Raw genomic sequence first — 14,955 nt, 5'->3', positions numbered from 1 at the left:
ATAGACTGTTGGAAAATGATCACCAATGCATCCACTATTTCTCGGGCTACTTCCTTGAGTACTCTGGGATGCAGACCATCAGGCCCCGGGGATTTATCGGCCTTCAATCCCATCAATTTCCCGAACACAATTTCCCGCCTGATAAGGATATCCTTCAGTTCCTCCTTCTCACTAGACCGACTGTCCCCTAGTACATTCGGAAGGTTATTTGTGTCTTCCTTCGTGAAGATAGAACCGAAGTATTTGTTCAATTGGTCTGCCATTTCTTTGTTCCCCATTATAAATTCACCTGAGTCTGACTGCAAGGGACCTACGTTTGTCTTCAGCCACCTAAGGACTCATTTTAAGAGTGGAAGCAAGCCTTCCTCGATTCTGAGGGACTGCCTATGATGATGAGGATTCACTAAATGCTCTACTCACTGCCACAAGAATGCATTTCAACAGGTTCTCTGATCATTTCAAAGTTGGTCGGTATGCAGTGCTGATCTCAACAGAGATTACCAAAGAGATTGATTGCTGGATGTGAGCACATACTGCCTTCAGCACTCCCTCTCCAGCTGGGCCTGTGGTTGCCTACCGAAACTCTTGGATTTGATGGGAGTCATAGACAAGTACATGGAATGCTTTGTTTGCAGATTAACCGATGGATCAACTTTGCCAGCACCAATTTATGTTGCCATAATGGAGGTGAATGAAAATCCTAGCAACCGAAACTCCTGGCCATTATCCATGGATAATGAGTATGGAAGGTTTGAGGTGTTAATGTTTGAATTTAGCATTTTTCAATCAGTAACATTAAGTATTTGTAATTTAAGATTAAGTTTATTACTGTAGTACTGTTCCTGTAACAACAAATTGCTGACTAATAGTTTGTCATTTTAAAAATTTGCCCAATACATAGATGTTTTTTTTAAACTAGTCCTGAACTATTAATGTAAAGACTGATATTTGGACTTGTGTATGTAGTGTAAATCTTTATATTGTCTCCCCACCACCCAATGAGTGGATATAAATTCAGCATTTGATCAACCAGCAGATGTGTAGCATGCTGCATTTCATTTTCTTGAAAGCTTGAATGCCTTTAAATTATTGGTGCTTTATTCCATACAGATGGGCTACAAAACCATAATGTTGAATTATAATCCTGAAACTGTCAGTACAGATTATGATATGTGTGACAGGCTTTACTTTGATGAAATATCATTTGAGGTAAGTTACTTTTTTAAAGTTAATATCTGGCCGATTATTCTCACTGTTGTCCCTATGTTACAAATACAAACAATTGACAGTTCAGAAATTTATGATCGCATTTAATATTTGGAAGAGAATTTTTATTCAAATGAAAACTTAAAATGTCTAATATTTGTACTTTGCAGGATTGTCATTTTTTTCAGCGGTTCATATTCTGGGTTTGCTAGAATGTTCATTTCATAAAGTAGTCATGTCAATTTTGGAAAATGTGCATCTGATATATAATGTGTGTACACAAAAATATTTAAGACTTTTAATTATGCCTACATCACTTTTTTGATTGGAACTTAATAAACAAAACACACCCTCAATGAGATTTCATGCTATAAACATTACAATCTCTATCACTGATGATGTGGAGCAGATATTGTGATAGAAATTGCTTCCTCCACCATACCATTCCATTGTATCTGCTGCACTAAAACAGCAAGGCTCCCTGTGATACTATAGAGAAAGTGTGTTGTGAGTTGGGACTGAATTATCTGATTCTGTGAGACAATAAGTACTCTCATTTCTTGAATTGAACTCGCCTGTCCCCCTTTTTAAATGCGCGGCAGGATAGAGCCTCTCCAAAAGATTCAGATGATAAATACACTATTATGTGGTGTTGAGCCATATAGAAAAAAGAGATTAATATTTCAGCTTGGAAGTTGTGGGGGTGCAACAATTGGATTCAGCATATCATGCTAGGAAGTCGAAAATTCAAGCTACTAATCATTATCCATTGACCCATGTTGCAAAGTATGCATGTTTGGTTATTTGTTGAAGAAAAGCTTGAATAGAAAGTGAACCTCGCTGATTGTTTAGGTTCACAGATAAAGAATGGGAGGTCTGGTAGTTTTCATGAAATTATATTTCATCGCGTGAGTTACCTTCAGGAGGGCGAGAATATTGAGGTTGGGATTGTCAATTGATAGTGCCATTCTTGTTCTCCTGAACAAATGCTAGCAGTACAGGTTGGATTAACTCTTTACATTGCTCAAGTACTCACTGGATTGAATTATGGCACATGTGGAGATGCCCAAAAGCTAGATTGTTTTGTTCAAGTTTTTTTATTCATGATAAACTTAACATGCGTGGAAACCAATGCCTAAAAGTCTTCCAACTGGACTACGAAGGTATCCATATAAGTTGAGTTTCGCTTTACATGTTGTGGAGTAGACTCTTTCTCCATGCCCAGCTAGGTCAGATACCTATTAAACCATTGGATTGCAAGGGTTTGTGGAGCCAAGTGGGAAGAATCTCACTGACTGTTTTAACACTCCACGTACCACTGATGCAGTAGTCTGGTTGGTCTAATCATCAACAGCACCTTGGATTACTGTGATCTGATTACATCAGATCACAGTAATGGTGTTGCATCATTAAATTTCTCGGGTGGTTTAATCTTACTTGTCCACTCTATCGATTAAATAGAGTTCTGCCACTGGAGTCGCTAGAGAGTTTTATTCACCTACTGAAACATAAATATTACTAATAATCACAAGCAATACACTGAAACATAAATGTAACATACATGGGTATAAACACTACAACCTCAATATCTGAGCCCAGAACGCAATGGTGATGAATTTTCCTCTTATCAATATCACAAATCGCCGCGAGAGCTCTACCTAACTGGGGGCTCGACTTTCCTTTTATTGGGTTTTTCTGCAAGCCTTATGGTCATCTCCAGCACCATTTTATCCTAGAAAGACGTTTGTCCTAATTCTTACCATATCTCAGACATTCTATGTACTAGGTCTGATGACTTCACCCACCAGGACACGGGATGCTTACAGTCCCAAGGCCTTTGCAAGATGTTTTAACTTATTGAACAGACCTTGAAGCAGATCACACACTAAACCATCCTTTTTCCCTTTATGTTGCAGCTTTCCAGCTGTTGTGCTGGTACTTTTTAGTTGTCAACACCCCCACGAGCTTTGATGTCCAGTTTGACCTATTTTCCCAAAGCGTGCTGGATGAAGGTACTGGATACTTTCTTGCAGTCTCCCATGGAGGATTGACTGTCCCATTCTCCTTATGATTTTGCATATCACCTTGAAATCCACAGAGGCGACCTTGTTTCCCCCTTCAATGCTCCCCCAGGTTGGTCGTGTCGAGTCATTTATTGAACAACTGAGATGGGTGGATTTGCACCCATCGTAGGCAGACAGTAAATACCAGACACTTCCTTCCAATTGGTATGATGAGCAACAAGGCTCATGATAACAGTTGGAATACCAGAGTTATCCTGGGAATGTGCCATATCCAATCAAGTGATGTTTCTGCCAGTTGCAGGTGCATATGCAATGGCTTGTCTCTCTACAGTTGAATTAAGGTTGGTATCAGACCCTAACTTTTTGTATTCCTGGCCTCCTGGTAATACTTCAAGCAGCTGCTATCCCAAACTCCGATTTTCCATCTCTTTTGTTTGCCTCGGTATCTGCTTTTTAGTGTAATGGGAGGACCCACATGTGAAAGTTGGCCACAGGCTAGATGCTCAGTCATCAACTACTTAATCCAGGCAATCTGTAAGGGGCTTTGGCAATGGGCTGTCCAAGTAAATTATGAGGGGGGAAAAGACAATATTTCGGAAATGTTGATTTTGCTAAAATAGAAGTACCCTTGAGAGTGAAATATCTTCAGTGTTTTTATTGTCTTTTCAGGTTGTGATGGATATTTACGAACTGGAAAACCCAGAGGGTATAATCTTGTCTATGGGTGGGCAGTTGCCAAACAATATTGCCATGGATCTGCATCGTCAGCAGTGCAGAATCCTGGGCACTTCACCAGAATCCATTGATACAGCTGAAAATCGCTTCAAATTCTCACGAATGCTGGATACGATTGGTATTAGCCAGCCACGGTGGAAGGAACTGTCTGACACAGAGGTGTGTGTGCATTTATTGTAAGCAGTTAAACTATCCACAGTTTGCAAGTTAATTTGGTTTATACAATGTTTTTCATTTTAATCTGTTTTGCAGCTAAATATTAATTATTATTGCCACATTAATTATTGCTGAGTTCAACACTTGAAGGATTATATCATGTTTTCTTGTTCTATAACTTAACATTAAAGCAGAACGTGTTCCTTTACTTAACAGTCTTCTTTTTTTTACAGTCCTCCAAGCAGTTTTGCACAAAAGTTGGTTATCCGTGTCTCATTCGCCCATCGTACGTGCTGAGTGGGGTTGCTATGAATGTGGCTTATTCTGACAGTGACCTGGAGAAGTTTCTCAGTAGTGCAGTAGCTGTTTCGAAGGAGTACCCAGTTGTCATTTCCAAATTCATTCAAGAGGCAAAGGTTAAAAAAATAGATTTTCTCAAAGTTTTAAATTTTTTTCCAATGCTATTTTCGTCAGCCTAGAAACACTGTCGCTGCTTTCTGACCGACCCTGCTTTATTTTCAAGCATGTATTTTAAGATTAAAAGAAGGGTAAAGTTCTTTTCCCCCCCGCCCCCATTTTACCGATATCTATCAGTCAGGTATCATGTACTTCAGCGTTTCGATTACATTTATTTGCTTGTGTCCATTCCTGCCAAAAGATATTTACAGTGAGTGAGATTTCTTTTTTAATCACACAAATTTGTGGAAATCTTAAGTTTTTAAGGTGTGATTTCTTTCAGAAGAATTTTAGCACCCAGACTAGCTAATGACCCCCCGAGTATGTTTTGAGAGTATCTTATGTTTTTTCATTGTATATTGCATCTGTGTGAACCAGCTGTCTGAGCTGGTCACTTAGGTTTAAAATTTGTATTAAGCTGAATTTTGACTTAAATCTTGCATTTTTGGAATCAGACTTGTCTTTTGAACTAAAGGCAATAATGAATGTGAAGCCACATATCTGGGGGAGATGGGAATTCTTGTAATTAATTTAGTCTCTTGTATTAAAGCTGGTGGTGTGGTGAAACATTTTGTGATGTGCACAATTTTTCTTCATTATTGCCTAATTAAGTCTAACTTTAATATAAAGTCCAACATTATGTATTCGGTGAAAGTGTGTGTACTTATTTTAACAATTTTTGGCAAAAGGTTAGTGTTTTAAACGCCATTTGGTTAACTTGTATGTACTATTAACTGTTGTAATGAAACAAGCTACCACATTTATGGTATACAGGAAATTGATGTGGATGCAGTCGCCTGTGATGGAGTAGTGATAGCAGTAGCTATATCCGAGCATGTAGAAAATGCGGGGGTCCACTCTGGAGATGCTACACTGGTAACTCCACCTCAAGACCTCAACCAGAAAACAACAGAGAGAATCAAAGCTATAGTCCATGCTATTGGACAGGAGCTACAAGCCACTGGACCTTTCAACCTTCAGCTCATTGCAAAGGTTAAATCCTTGTTTGATCAATTATTAATTGCCCTGTGTTGTTTGAATTGCAATAGAAACATAGAAAATAGGTGCAGGAGTAGGCCACTCGGCCCTTCGAGCCTGCACCGCCATTCAATGAGTTCATGGCTGAACATGTGCTTGGAGAAATGGAAGAAAGCCTTTTTTTCAGTATTCTACTTTGTCCTATTATTCCAGACAGATGGCGAATTGAATTTATTTTCTGTGTTCTATACCAACAGAAAAGCCTAGGCTGCAAGCTTTTGGGTAGTTTTCCTTAATTTTTGTTCATTGTAGTGAAAGATCTTTACGCTGGGAACTCTCTATTTTAAGCACTCATTGTTCGTGTTAATTATTCCAGGTCATATCACTGTTGGATCCATCTCTAACATGCTTCGACCCCAATTTCACAAAAGTAGCCTGTACTGCATCAGTATAATAATTTTCCATTTCTCATTCCGGCCAACCTGTGACCCCTTGGAGATTGCCAACTTAGTGCTGAATTGGGGACAGTTTTGTGCTGTGAACCATGCCCACAAAAACTGGATTGAGACTGCTCAAACTCATTTCACATTTGGATCCTTACAGGTAGAGAACCCTTACACCTAGATAATGACTAGTCCCTGTTCCATTGCACCACCCCATCCCCAGATGTTTTTGGATTCCTATAATTAAACTACCCATTTCTATTAATTATGTACAAGTTTTATCGTTTAGTTTTGCAGTGTATGAAAATATTGCAGCAATACTCAAATCTCAGACAAAATTAAAAACAGTGACTAACTTTGAAGTCACATTTGTGCTGGACAGAATAAGGACATGGATTCTGGACTCTCCTAATATCTTGCTGTTTAAATGCATTGTCCAGTGTGCAACTAAGCTATATGGCAAGATCCCAGGTTTGATTTTTCTGGTCCTGCTGAATTTGCTGATGTACTTGATATCATCGATATCTCTCATATTGTATACCTCCTTTTCAAGGCAGAAAAGTCTGGGGTAATTTTAACTTGGCAGTAGTGTAAAACGGGTGGTCTTCGATTGGCTGCATGTTCTACACCTTGCCTGATTTTTCCTTTTCATTATCAGTCGAAAGGAAATTCATGTGAGGTGTACAACGGGCATCCAATCCAATATCACCCCTTTAACACCATCGGCAACAGTTAACATTATCCCCTCTGAGATTCTCCAGCCTAACTTGGTCCTGTGACACAAGGGATCAGTCTTGCAGTGCCTTCAGGGCTTGGATGTTTCCCATGTGCTTTTGATGACCAGAATTAAACAGCACACTAAAAGTGCAACCTCCAGAACATTATACAGCTTCGGTATGTCAGCTCAGACTCTGTTAACACGTTTCTCGCAGCCATTCATTAAGTGTGTCTTCTATTTTATTTTCACTATGTCTGGTGATTGTTGGTAAATTGAATCAATGAAATGGATATTTTATATTCTTTGTTTTCTCCTCTACAGGATGACCAACTCAAAGTGATAGAATGCAATGTAAGAGTTTCACGTTCTTTCCCATTTGTGTCAAAAACACTTGGAGTGGATATGATAGCCCTAGCTACGCAAGTTATTATGGGTGAAGAGGTTGAGCCTGTGGGACTAATGACTGGTACAGGAGTTGTAGGAGTAAAGGTAAACTGATCTTAACAAAGATAATTGAATTACAGAATAGTAATATTGCTTCTTCTATGCCTACTGCCTTTCACCATACTTTTGACTTTCCTTTAAAAATACCACGTGAAACTAAATTGCAAGTGGACATAAGCTAATGGGGAAACCAAATCTGACCGGAAAGTTATGTCGTTTTTGTATCTTTGTGTATAGTTATTTCTAAGTATTTCTGCTTTGTTCGTAAATGTTGTTGACATTTACAATAAGAACATAACGTAAGAAATAGGAGCAGGTGTAGGCCATCTGGCTCCTCGAGCCTGCTCCGCCATTCAATAAGATCATGACTGATCTGATCATGGACTTAGCTCCACTTCCCTGCCTGCTCCTCATAATCTCTAATCCCCTTATCGTTTAAGAAACTGTCTATTTCTGTCTTAAATTTATTCAATGTCCCAGCTTCCACAGTTCGCTGAGGCAGCGAATTCCACAGATTCACAACCCTCAGAGAAGAAATTTCTCCTCATCTCAGTTTTAAATGGCCTGTCCCTTATTCTAACATCATACCCTCTACTTCTAGTCTCCCCCATCAGTGGAAACATCCTCTCTGCATCCACCTTGTCAAGCCCCCTCATAATCTTACACGTTTCGATAAGATCACCTCTAATTCTTCTGAATTCCAATGAGTATAGGCCCAACCTACTCAACCTTTCCTCGTAAGTCAACCCCCTCATCTCTGGAATCAACCTAGTGAACCTTCTCTGAACTGCTTCCAAAGCAAGTATATCCTTTCGTAAATATGGAAGCCAAAACTGCACGCAGTATTCCAGGTGTGGCCTCACCAATACCTTATATAGCTGTAGCAAGACTTCCCTGCTTTTATACTCCATTCCCTTTGCAATAAAGGCCAAGATACCATTGGCCTTCCTGATCACTTGCTGTACCTGCATACTATCCTTTTGTGTTTCATGCACAAGTACCCCCAGGTCCCGCTGTACTGCGGCACTTTGCAATCTTTCTCCATTTAAATAATAACTTGCTCTTTGATTTTTTTCTGCCAAAGTGCATGACCTCACACTTTCTAACATTATACTCCATCTGCCAAATTTTTGCACACTCACTTAGTCTGTCTCTGTCCTTTTGCAGATTTTCTGTGTCCTCCTCACACATTGCTTTTCCTCCCATCTTTGTATCGTCAGCAAACTTGGCTATGTTACACATAGTAGTTTTGCTTGTAATGCTGCAGTATTTAAATGCATGCTCCCATTCATATTTTATGGATTGGCCTTGGAGCAACCAATATTAGGGAAATTGTAATCATCAGCTTTAATTTATTAGAAAATAAAGCTGTTAGAAGACTTTACTATATATTTAATCTGGATCAAAAGCAAAATACATGCTGATGCTGGAAATCTGAACTAATAAAAACAGAAAATGCTGGAAACACTCAGCAGATCTGATTTGATAAAAGGTCATCGACCTGAAACGTTGACTTTGTTTCTCTCTCCACAGATGCTGCCTGACTTGCTGAGTATTTCCAGCATATTCTGTTTTTATTTAAACCGGATATCTGGTAAATAATGTTAAGAAACAGACTATTTGTTAAGATAGGATGGTAGCCTTTTGCAAACTTATGCCATGTTCTTGAAAATGTGGGAAACCTTTTCAATGAGTTGTCAAACCAGCTCTCAGGAAATATTATTTTGTTGTGTGTAATCTCCTTTGTAGGTGCCTCAGTTTTCATTTTCCCGTCTTGCTGGGGCAGATGTGGTCCTGGGGGTGGAGATGACAAGTACTGGAGAAGTGGCCTGCTTTGGAGAAAATAGGTATGAGGCGTACCTCAAGGCCATGTTGAGCACTGGCTTTAAAATACCTAAAAAGAACATACTGCTTTCAATTGGCAGCTACAAGGTAAATGTCAGTTTACAAAAGGTTCGGGTATGTTTTTTGTGTTACCAGAATAGCATATATACTGCAGGGGTTAAAGTTGTACTGGTGCAGTATTTGTCTAAGTTTTGAAAACCACAACAATGCCTTTTTTGTTTGAAAAGGAGCTTGCCCCAAGGGAGGGGCAATACCACGAGATCCCAGAAAATTCCTGTCTGCCTGGGTCAACTGGCTTTGTCAATTTGTACCTCGAGCACTGTGATAAGAAAAATACAAGTATTACAGAAATAAGATAACTCAAACCTCAGCCTTGGCTGAGCAGTATCACTCCAGCCCCCGAGTTAGAAGGTCGTGGGTTCAAGCCCCACTCCAGAGATATGAGCACATAATCTCGGTTGACACTTCAGTGCAGCACTGAGGGTGTGATACACTTTTTGGGTCGCTGCCTTTCAGATGTGACAAACTGATGCCCTGTCTGCCCCATTGGGTGGACATCCTTTGCGAAGAAGAGCAGCGGAGTCCCACAACCAACGCCACCAAAGTAGATTATCTGATCATCTGTTTTTTTAAAATCTAGGTTCTGTTTGTGGGATCTTGCTGTGTAAATTGGCTGCTACAGTTTCCTACATTACAACAGTTACTGCACTTCAAAAATATTTCATTGGCTGTTAAGCACTTTGCGACGTCCTGAGGTTGTGAAAGTTCCGATATAAATGCACCTTCATTTGAAGAATAGCTTTATGTAGCAGTAATCGTCTTTTTCAATCTCTGCCTTGTCCTTTTTTTAAAAATTTAAACCTTTTTTGGTAATTATCTTGCCTAATGGCTTTCAATAGAATGGTGAAATAGAATATTCTTAATGGTTATCTATATTGGGTTTTTAATTATTTTCCAACAAATATTGTAATGTGAAGTTTTGAGAATATTTTCTTCAAATTCCAGAACAAGAGTGAGCTGCTATCCACAGTTCAATCTTTGGAGCAACTTGGGTATAGTCTGTATGCAAGTTTGGGTACAGCAGATTTTTACACTGAGCATGGGATTAAGGTAAGGATATGTACACGTTTGGGTAAAATTTGGAATGGCTTCTATGAGCCAAATTAATTAATGCAAAGAGATAAAATTCACCAGCAAAATTAGTGACTTGGAAACTCTGAAAAATGACATAATGGAACTCGTTGATAATGTTAGCAACATGCTGCACAGATTAGTGCAATTGATTAATTCTACTTCATTCAGTTGGCAATAGAGGAAGTCCTGCACAAATTGCTCGTTTCTCTGATGCAAAGTGTAACTTCAAGCTGATTTAAAATTCAGTTTTTTAATATCAAACTAAGTTGAAACAATGGTGGGGCTACAGTTTTCTTATACAAATAGCTGTCAAAATATATTTGAATCTTCACATTTGCGTTAAGTAGGAGGATGTCAGGACTGGATCTTTTCTCTTGTCATTGGAAATAATTCCACGGTCAAATGCAACATGGTCAGGTGCAGTGCTCCCACCAATGTGCTTTTTCTGCAATCTCAAGACTAAATGCTTCTGAAACAGTGACATTTTTTAATGGTACCTGCAGAAAACTGGTGCTGAATTGTGGACAGATTTGTGCCCCGGAGTAATGCCCACCCCTGACTCGTTTGAGACCTGCCAATCTCATTTCATAAATCGAACTTGCAGCTGGCAGAAGAAAGGATTCTAGCTTTATTCTTCTAGGCTGAATTTGAGTTCAGGCCCTAATGCTGAAATCCCCCTTGAACATTTTTATTAACTCAACCAATGCTTGAATTTTTTCTGGCTAACTTCCAGTAATTTTTTTTTTGTCTTCTGGTTCTTTTCTCTGCAGATTAAGGCAGTGGACTGGCCATTTGAAGATTCTGATAATGGTTATCCTTTGAAAGAGAGGCATAGAAGTATTGTGGACTACCTAGAAGAAAATCACTTTGACTTGGTTATAAATCTCTCCATGAGGAACTCTGGAGGAAGACGTCTTTCTTCGTTTGTTACCAAGGGTTACCGTACTAGACGTTTGGCTGTAGATTACTCTGTTCCATTAATCATTGATATCAAATGCACCAAACTCTTTGTGGAGGCAAGTTCCCTGATAAAGTTTGACTTGTGAGAATGGGGTCTTATATATATATATATATATATATATATATAATATAAATGATAAAAGAAAAATATGACCTAATTTTAATCTGTTAATCGGTGTATCTTCCCTTTCTAGGCTTTGCGGCTGGTAGGTGGTGCTCCTCCCGTAAAGACTCATGTAGATTCTATGACTTCTCACAAATTGATTCGCTTACCAGGTAATGTCAGCTGTAATCTTGTTCTGTCACTTTTTAGTAAGTATTTGAGTTCTGAGCAATATGTCTAAGCGGCTAGTGACATTTGATTAGTAATTAAATGTCAGAGCAAACCTTGCATTTTGTAAAACAGGTGTGAACAGTAAAGACAAAATGTTTGCATGCACAGCAGCATTCCTTGTAATGCAGTATATGTTTAAAAGTAAAGGTTTATGTCTCTTGTCTGTACGTTTTGTATCTTTAGGTTTGATTGATGTCCACGTACATCTTCGTGAGCCAGGTGGAACCCATAAGGAGGATTTTGCTTCTGGCACCGCCGCAGCTTTGGCAGGAGGAGTTACCATGGTGTGTGCTATGCCCAACACAAACCCACCAATCACAGACCAGACCTCATTTGCCCTCGTACAGAAGGTAAATAGTATATTGAATTGTCACTTCTTTAAAGTGGAAGTTCAGGTGTATTGAGTATTTTTGAATTCCAGTCCAATTTTAGGGCAAGCGTTATTGATGTTTAAAATCTGCCAAACTAGTCTAGTGCACACGACAGTCAAATTGCACACTTGAGTTCTGCCTAGTATCAAGAGAATTAGTAAATCCTCCATGCTTTTTGGAGGAACTTGAATGAAATAAATGCTTTTAGTCTTGTGATGAATAATCTTGCTTTTACTTTGTTAAAATTAGATGTGTCTTTTGCTTTTAACAGTTAGAGTTATAGGTCACAGTTAATTTTGTTTTCTTAATTGTAAAAATTTAATGTCTTGGCAATTTTTCCCCCCCAGTTGGCAACTGCTGGTGCTCGGTGTGACTTTGCATTATTTCTGGGAGCGTCTTCAGACAATGCTGACGTTTTGCCATTGATGAGCAATTCAGCTGCTGGTTTGAAGATGTATTTAAATGATACTTTTTCAACACTCAAAATGGACAATGTATCCTTATGGATGGAGGTATAGTGGATTTTTAAAAATTTTGTAAAGATCAGATTCTGGTCTTGGTACATAATTTTTTTAATGTCTTATACCATAGCTGAATAACATAAAGAGTACAATAGTCCCTTTATGGAGCAGTGTTGTAAGTGCTCAAAATCTGATTGTTTAAATTACACTGCAAAAGTGGGCAGTTAGTCATTTTGTTCATGGTGGGAAGGACACTTTTTCAGTCCCTATTGGCTTATATTATTTTTCTCGTTAATTTAAATTTTTTTCCTCCTTGAAGTCTGAACAACATCTGAAATCCAGAATCCTCGGGAGGGAGTCCGTGCCGGTCTTTGTTTTTTTTCCCCCCGGATTTCAGATAAGAAAATCAATAGTTTGGAACCGAATCTTCGGGTTTTGCTGGATTTCGGACCTCACGCAGCCCGAATCCGTGCTGGATTTCGGGTTTTGCCGGATTCAGACCCCTCTGCTCCTCGCCGCTCACTTAAATGTACGGTTTTCGAACAATTACGGTTTTCGGAGTTCCGGATTCGGGACGTTGCATCTGTACTAACTTTATGCTGGGGTGCAGTGCCCTACCCACATGACCAATGTTTATGCAACATTTTTGTTTCTATCTCTTCTCCATCCCCACCCTGCACACACACACTCACACGGCTTGGGGGAGGGAGCGAGGAGCAGGACAAGTATTTCAGTTGTGCTAATTATTCAATATTATTGTGCTGCCCTTGCAACTTTCCGCTTGTGATCTCTGAAAGAACACTCCAAGCTTTCAGTGACATACCATAATCCTTGTGGTGGTTTCAATTTGTAGTAATATGAAATTCCCAAAGGTCTCCATCTTGTCTTCACACCCCACCTTACCCAGTGATCATTAGATTGCATGAAATTATTTGCTACAATCCTAACTTAAATTGTCTTTTTTTTTTTCTTTTCTATTTTGTAAAACTTTTCAGTGTGAGAAAGAAGTGCTCCAGACAGCTCTATAAGCATTTTCTCAAAAACACTCCAAAAGCAGACTAGCATAGTTTGCGTTTGTCACATTTCATCCCAGGCGAGGCACCTACCCTCTGTTTAGATCAGAGCTTCGGCATATTTATTGTTCTTAATGAAATACCTCACTAAACCCAAGTTATATGTTTTGAAAATAGTAGGTGTTCCTTTTTGTGTGCATTTTTACTGTTTAATTATGAATTTTAAATGCAATTACTTCTCATTTTCAGCACTTTGAGAAGTGGCCAAAGCATTTGCCCATAGTGGTGCATGCTGAGAGACAGACTGTGGCAGCCATTTTAATGGTTGCTCAGTTGTACCAGAGACCAGTTCATATTTGCCATGTAGCTCGAAAGGAGGAGGTAAGAAAACAGACTTTCTTTGACCGCTTACCAAATTTAAAAATTCTCTCCAATATATTCAATTACATATGTATTTATTTTTACAAAGCCTTAGCTTTAAAGTTACAAATCTGCATTTTGGAAGATTTTTAAAACTAATACTTCAGTTGTTATAAATTTCCTAGTTGGAAATAACTTTCAGTTGATTATCTACTTCAAAGTAATATATATCCCTTTTCAGGTTCTAGGAACAAAAATTCCACTAAAGTGGCTTTTGGAAAGTTTCCTAGTGGACAATAAGAAGGGAACTGTAGTAAATGTCAACCTGTTGTTTAGACTATAAACCCTTAAATTTTGTTTTTAGCAGCTATGCAAAGCAAAGTCAGTATAAATTTTGTAAAGCCAAAGTTATGGCCATCCTTTGGCCAGTCCAAAACTGGATGAGGTGGGGCTTTGGGCTGTGAGAGCCATGGAAGCCAGACAACGAGAAAATGTTGCAGTCCCTCCCCATATAAATTAAACATGCAGGGGTCGAGTTTCTGCTTTGGGCGCAATCGACAATCTGGGCGCAAATTGCGCTGGTTTTCCAAAGTGAAGTTATGGTTCAAGTTTCTGCACGAGCTCATTTGCATAATCAGATGTAAAATCTTCCATGAACCAGCGTAATAGAATGTAATTGTTTAATTTTTTCATCTTGTATTAAAAAAGATTAATTGATGTATTTAAGAGTGGTAACCTGGTACAGTTTTATTAATACAGCTGAAAATGGGTTTATTACAAAAATAACATTTTTAATAAGTGTCTAGCTTGCCACCTGTGAGTAACCTGATTTTAAATCGCTGTTAATGACTTAAAACTATACTGAACCATTTACTAGTTTCGTTGGTGTACACGAGTCAGTTTCTTAATAAATTAAATATTTTTTAATATTTAAAAACTTTTTTAAAAAATGTGCCTATTTGTGCCTTTTTTTAAAAAAAAGCCGAATCCCTCCTCGAACGGACGTAATTGGCAGGAACTCGCCATGCTCTGTATTTTGATCTGGGGTGTGGCCTGTTGCGTGCGCATGGCTGGCTTCCAGCGCGATGTTTTAAATCCGCGTTAAAGATTATGGAAACGTGATTTCTGTTCGATCTAACTTGAGCTTAAAATTCCCCAATCTTTTACGCTGGTTTGGCCAATTTCAGGCGAATTGCCAGTCCAAATTCTCGACCTTAGTGTCATTTCTATCAGCATGAGGCTAAATTCAATAAAATTGCATTATACTGAAATCTGTAAAATAGTATTTATAAGATTTCTGTATTTCATTCGTGGAAT

General features: G+C 38.7%; 1 protein-coding gene across 2 annotated transcripts in view; it reads left to right on the top strand.

The window, feature by feature from the left end:
• Positions 1 to 14,955, top strand: part of cad (carbamoyl-phosphate synthetase 2, aspartate transcarbamylase, and dihydroorotase) — a 116,789-nt gene that overhangs the window by 58,609 nt on the left and 43,225 nt on the right. For both annotated transcript variants that reach the window (XM_070885158.1, XM_070885160.1), the window contains exons 19-30: positions 1,111 to 1,209; positions 3,900 to 4,124; positions 4,355 to 4,537; positions 5,352 to 5,570; positions 7,038 to 7,205; positions 8,910 to 9,092; positions 10,011 to 10,115; positions 10,910 to 11,155; positions 11,294 to 11,375; positions 11,617 to 11,783; positions 12,152 to 12,316; positions 13,528 to 13,659. In XM_070885158.1, coding sequence (XP_070741259.1) covers positions 1,111 to 1,209; positions 3,900 to 4,124; positions 4,355 to 4,537; positions 5,352 to 5,570; positions 7,038 to 7,205; positions 8,910 to 9,092; positions 10,011 to 10,115; positions 10,910 to 11,155; positions 11,294 to 11,375; positions 11,617 to 11,783; positions 12,152 to 12,316; positions 13,528 to 13,659 — 1,974 coding nt within the window. The remainder of the gene's footprint in view (positions 1 to 1,110; positions 1,210 to 3,899; positions 4,125 to 4,354; positions 4,538 to 5,351; positions 5,571 to 7,037; positions 7,206 to 8,909; positions 9,093 to 10,010; positions 10,116 to 10,909; positions 11,156 to 11,293; positions 11,376 to 11,616; positions 11,784 to 12,151; positions 12,317 to 13,527; positions 13,660 to 14,955) is intronic.

This window comes from Pristiophorus japonicus, chromosome 7 (genome assembly GCF_044704955.1).
Source record: "Pristiophorus japonicus isolate sPriJap1 chromosome 7, sPriJap1.hap1, whole genome shotgun sequence".
Lineage (NCBI taxonomy): Eukaryota > Metazoa > Chordata > Chondrichthyes > Pristiophoridae > Pristiophorus > Pristiophorus japonicus.
Note: the sequence above shows the minus strand (reverse complement) of the source record. Positions and strands in the feature narration are given on the sequence as shown.